Source organism: Gossypium hirsutum, chromosome A08 (genome assembly GCF_007990345.1).
Source record: "Gossypium hirsutum isolate 1008001.06 chromosome A08, Gossypium_hirsutum_v2.1, whole genome shotgun sequence".
Classification (NCBI taxonomy): domain Eukaryota; kingdom Viridiplantae; phylum Streptophyta; class Magnoliopsida; order Malvales; family Malvaceae; genus Gossypium; species Gossypium hirsutum.
Window position 1 is genome coordinate 7,229,122 of NC_053431.1, and position 5,739 is coordinate 7,234,860.

General features: G+C 30.9%; 1 protein-coding gene across 1 annotated transcript; it reads right to left on the reverse strand.

Annotated features, from left to right (window-relative positions):
• Window positions 1-1,207: 1,207 nt before the first annotated feature.
• On the reverse strand, window positions 1,208-2,836 carry LOC107950208 (1-aminocyclopropane-1-carboxylate oxidase 3). Its single transcript, XM_016885023.2, has 4 exons — window positions 2,483-2,836; window positions 2,160-2,386; window positions 1,748-2,081; window positions 1,208-1,668 (listed from the first exon to the last, which is right to left on the reverse strand). Exons 1-4 carry the CDS (start codon window positions 2,585-2,587, stop codon window positions 1,381-1,383), a joined length of 954 nt encoding a protein of 317 aa, XP_016740512.1. The 5' UTR covers window positions 2,588-2,836; the 3' UTR covers window positions 1,208-1,380.
• Window positions 2,837-5,739: the final 2,903 nt, after the last annotated feature.

Genomic DNA, 5,739 nt, shown 5'->3' on the forward strand with positions numbered 1-5,739 from the left:
GGCCATCTCATTATTGCATTTGATGGTCACTTAGCCACCAAAAACTAAAGCAATCATTCTTTAAATAGTATTGGAGGTTTGCATGTGCTTCTTCATGTGGATTCTGTTTTGATTCTTTCCAAATATATGTAAATAATTGAAGAAATTTTGATTTGTTTTAGTGGGGAAGATGGTTTAACAATCCAAATATGTCTGGGTTAGTTGTCCTACCATCAAATTATTTGATGATAATAATAATAATAATAATAATGTGTATGATATTTTATTCTATTCCATTAGATGGAAACTGTCATCATTAGATTAGTATATGTTTATACATAAATATGGTAGTCACGAATATTAAATATTAGACAAAAAAAGAACATGAAAAATACTAAAAGGAAAGGAGTTTGAAGTATTATTGTCTACGAGGGTTTTATGCCTAAAGGATAAGGACAGTTCCACTTTCATAGCCAGTATTTACATGTCCACTGTTATACCCAATTGTTAAGTATATCTATATAGTGCCAACTCATTAGCAAGCTGTTGATGGCTAGACCTTGGCGTAATTTTTAAATCTAAATCTCCATTTAATGATCATGAAATACTTTTATGACTGTATTTTGATTGTGACGGTTGATGTTGTTACATACTTACCAAGCCACCTTACGTTGTTACTATACTTGTGGGGGTTGATGTTGCTACATACTTGTGTCCTGCCAGATTTTGGACTCTTATGTTTTAGCTATTTTTGTAACCCAAGTGCCAAATGAATATTGATTCATGTTTCCAAAAATGTATATGGGACCAAAATGCACTTCGTGCTATACTAAAGGATTTGTACAATACTTTTCCCAAAAGCTTAAACTATAGGAAAGTTCTTATTATTCTATTTAAGTTTCAACCTTCTTCCATCGTGCAAACCAAATAAAGTATTAATGAATTCAAAAGTGGATCTAAATGTAAAAATTGAAGAAAAATAAAATCTAAATATTATTAGGTAAAGAAATATAAAGGTGGAAACAATTGTCATACTAAATTGAATAATCAATTATTGTAAAAATAAATAAATATCATATCATTTTTTTACACAATACTTAGAACTACTTTAATTATATTTTTTCAAACTCATATTCTCTAATATTGATAACTATGTTTATACCGATGGAGCTAAGACTAATTTTTTTTACTTGTTTTGATGAATAAAAATAACAAAATAAAAGAAACATTGAGACAAAAATCCTTTTCTTTTATTATATAATAGAATTGTCGTCTACAATAATAAATTCAACAGTGCAAACAACACACATCTATAATATAGGAGGAACACTGGAACACCTTTTTTTTCCTTTTTTTTTTTCCTTTCCACAAAGTCAAAAGCTAAGTTATAATATTTTTATTTTAAGCTGTTGCAATGGGAGCAGTAGCTTCCATCGCTTTCATGGCTTCAAACCTTGGTTCCTTGGCCTGGAATTTCAGTCCTGCATACAGTTTCATGTACTCTTCAAACACAAATTTGGGGTAAACCTGTTTGTTCTTTTCCTCAGCTTCTTTCTCCACCAACGCCGGCGCCGGATAGATGACAGCGTCGCTGCCGGGGTTGTAGAATGAAGCTAAAGACATCCGAGTTCCATCGGTTTGGGCTATGACTCGGTGCTCCACACTCTTGTACTTGCCATTGGTGATCACCTGCATAGTTTAACAATTCAGGGTTTTAAGTACTTTTTTTAGATTTGGTGATATTGAGTCCATTGATAATGATATGTACCTCGAGCTGATCACCGAGGTTGATGACGATGGAGTGGCGGAGCGGTGGAACATCGACCCACTCGCCGTCTTTAAGAAGCTGAAGGCCGCCGACGACGGGGTCTTGGAACAGCAAGATGATGCCACCTGCATCAGTATGGGCTCTGAGCCCCTTGATTTTGTCTGGGGTCGGACATGGTGGATAGTTGCTAACTTTGGTGCCAAAGGTTGGACCTTTTGCCCCATAAAACGCCTTTTTCAAATACCCCTTCTCTAATCCAATATTCTCACAAAACAAATCCAACAACTCCTCTGCTAGTTTCTCCAATTTCACTGCAAATTCCTTCATCACTTTCCTGCATTATCATATCCATTGGTAAGTTTGAAAATTTTCAATTTGGTCCCTGATCTATTATATAAATTATAAACAATACCTATATTCATCACTGAGATCTGGGATTTCAGCCATGTTTGATTCAGGGAGATGGCGCAAGTAAAATGTACTTTCCCAATCCATATCCGTAACTTCAGCCTCAAGTCCTTCAAGAGCCTTGCTTGCTACCAGTTCTTTAAACCTTTGTTCCATACATTTCTTGTAATGTTCTTTTGTTAACCTCTCAACAGTGTCCATAAAATCATGTGGAATCCCATGGTTCATCACCTAAGCACACACACACACATCAGTACAATATTTACAAGAAAAATGCAGAGTAAACTAAAAACAGAGTATGAAGTTCTTTTCTTTTTCTTTTGGTACCTCAAAAAAGCCCCAGTTTTCACAGGCATCCTTGATTTGCTCCATGATTCTTGATCTCTCATCACCATTAAGCTTCTCTAAGTTGATAACTGGGAAAGTAGCCATTTCTCTTACAAACCCTTTTTTGGGGGGACCTAAAAGATATCTCAAAGTCTCCACTCGTTTTACTTTGGGTGTTTATGGAAAAAAGAAAGCTTGGACTTGTTGAATGCAATGTGGAAGAATGGTTGTGGGGTGTTATTTATAGAAGTCTCTAGCTAAGGTTGTGAAAAAATAATAGTAAACTGGACCCATTTACGTTAGGCTTCATCTATTGCTAAAGTCGCTTTGCCTTGTTCAACTAGCTCACCTCCCTATTCAATATGATTATATGATATAAATACGATTAAAATTATCCTCAATAATATAATAGTAAAGTAATAAAAAAATAAAAATATATCGATTTTATGTAGAAATTATTTCGGGAAAAAAAATATTAATATTGAAAAACAAATGATACAAATAGAGTTTTAACTATATCTATTTAAAGATTAAAAAACTTTTGTTTCAATCAAAGTCAAATAGTAGAAGTATAATTTTATACGGCCCCCGGCCTTTCATCCCACAAATTCTCTTATTTTGTCATTGTATTTATTTTTTCAACAAGCGACAGGCTTCACGTCACACAAACTCTAACAAATAAGATACAAAAAAAATAATATAAATATAATTTGTGTTTATATATGGAAAATTTTTCATTACTTTTAAGTAAAAAAGTAATACAAATATGTTAAATTTGTGTATAAGGTGTAGTCTTTTTTAGTGGGATTGAACCCAATTTTAGATGACTCATTTGAAATGTCCTTTTTTGTTAATGATAATTTTGACCAAAGACCAACACCCATTTCGATAGTACCTAAAGGAAGTTGCTAAGCTCTTTCACGCCATTCCGATTTGGGACCATAGGGCCCCTCAAATAAACACAAACCTAGGAGGTCCCTCCAATTTGGTAAAAGAAAAATAAAACTCATGTTTAATTCTTGTTTATTTATGACATAGTTAGTAAATAAATAAAAAAACTCATGTTTAATTCTTCACTTATGACATAATTAATAAATAAATCCCCTAATTACTGTTGGGTTTGTGTTAAAACTTGTTATATGATTATAATAAAAATAACTCGACCCGAAGTTCGACCTGAGGTCTGACACTTATTATTTAATAAGATTCTACAGACATTTAAAGAGGGGGATGACTTCTTTTTCTCTATTGTTGGACCAGAATCTCTTCCATCACCAGATCCATTGAACCAATGTATCAACAAAACTTTTGTAGAATTGGTGACATTTAAAAAGTAATTTTCAATTTAAATTATGAAGAAAACGATGAATCATGTTATCGAGGTTTTGATTATGTTAGTAAAAGTTGAGACGTTGAGATTAAGGGCGAAGCTAGAACTTTTATTCAGCAGATCGAGATAAAATTATAAAATTTGGAGTGCAAATGTTTAAAACAAAAATCTTTGGTTAAAGTATTAACTTTTCATAAGGGCCAAAAATGTAATTATTCCATTTAATGAAAGGCTAAAAAGACTTAAAATTTAATATTCTAATTTATGATCTAGCCTAAAAGGCAAGTCTCCCATTCAACCAAGGGGCTAAGGGCTTGCTTGTCACCCTGCCTACTCTCCTAATTTAGATCTTACATTCTTAGATTTAAGTTATACTTGTAAAAATTATGTATGAACTGATCATATATGATTTTTTTAAGATTATATCTAAAACTACTTATAGGTCTTCTTTAACTGATAAAAAAGAGGATAATGTGTTTTAACGCACTCAAACCCTAATAGAAGAATGTCTATATCAATGGAATTAAGATTCAATTGATAATTTTATTGATAAAGTGGAAGAAGTACAATTGATAACTTAGCCCCAATTTTAGAATAATAACAGAAGTATTTGACTCATTATTGAGACTAATTATTTTATTTTAATTAAGATATAAGCACATGAAAGATATTATTTAGTGAAATAAATCATATTAGCATAGTTTTGCCGCCGCGTTATTGAAAAATAACTAACTTTTAATAATAATAAAATAAAGTTGAAAATTTGTTAAATCAAAATTATTTTATTCCTTATTTATATTAATTTTAAGAATGAATTAAATTCCAAAAATGTTGGATCATTTATAGGAAAAATTAGACATGTTTTACACGTGGTGCAAAATTAACCACTAAATTTGGAAATTTTCAAATAAATACCCATGTGTTTTCCATTGGACCAAATCAGTAAGCAAAACACTTGCAGATTGTATGCCAAATTCATTGAAAGGCTTTCTATATTCTGGCATATGAAGTCAGTGCATCATGTGATCTTCCAAGAAACATTTTCATTTAAAAACTCAAAAAATTTTACCAGTGTTATTTAATTATACTGATTTTTTAAAGTAAATAAATAAATTTCATAATTAGACAAAAAAAATTAAATGAAAATTTCAATTATTTTACCTAATTTTGATCTCTATTTTGTCCTCTAATAATAACTGGTTTACTTTTCTTATGAAATAAAAAAAATTATATACATTTAAGAAAAACGATTTAATTTTAACTTTTGACGTGGGAACAGGAGAACTCATGGTACTATCATCAAACCGCGTGAGGATCTGATTGTCGCCTGCAAGAGCTGAATGATAGGGACTTTGATGTGAGTTAATTTAACATGTTTGTCGGAATCAAATCCAACTAGTTAATTAAATGAAATATTAATTAGTTTACTGGTATAATGTTTGTTATAACCACAGTTAGAAATAAAAAATAAGTTTAGACACAACTGTTTTATGTTTGAGGAGCTTTGTTCAAGAAATTATTTTATTTAACAATTATTTAGATTACTTAGTGGTTTAAGCCCAATCTATCATTACATAAAGAAGTAATTATGACTCTAATATTGACCACAATTGTCACAAATTACTCACCCAAATACTTCATAAAAAATACATAAAAGAACATCACAAAATAACCACTCAAAAAAAAAACACGACAAAATTGTGGACAAAGATACTCCGAAACTACTCTTTCATGTGCCGCACAAAATAACCTATTTATAGGCCTTCATAAATTAGGAGTCTTTAAACTCTTATTTAAAAAACTGAAATTATTCTATTAATTATCCCGAGTATTTATCACATAGAGGCCTTCATAAATCAATCTTCTAATTTCTCCAAAATTCTCTTAAATAAATTTGATATTTATCTCTAAAAAATAATATTTTAAT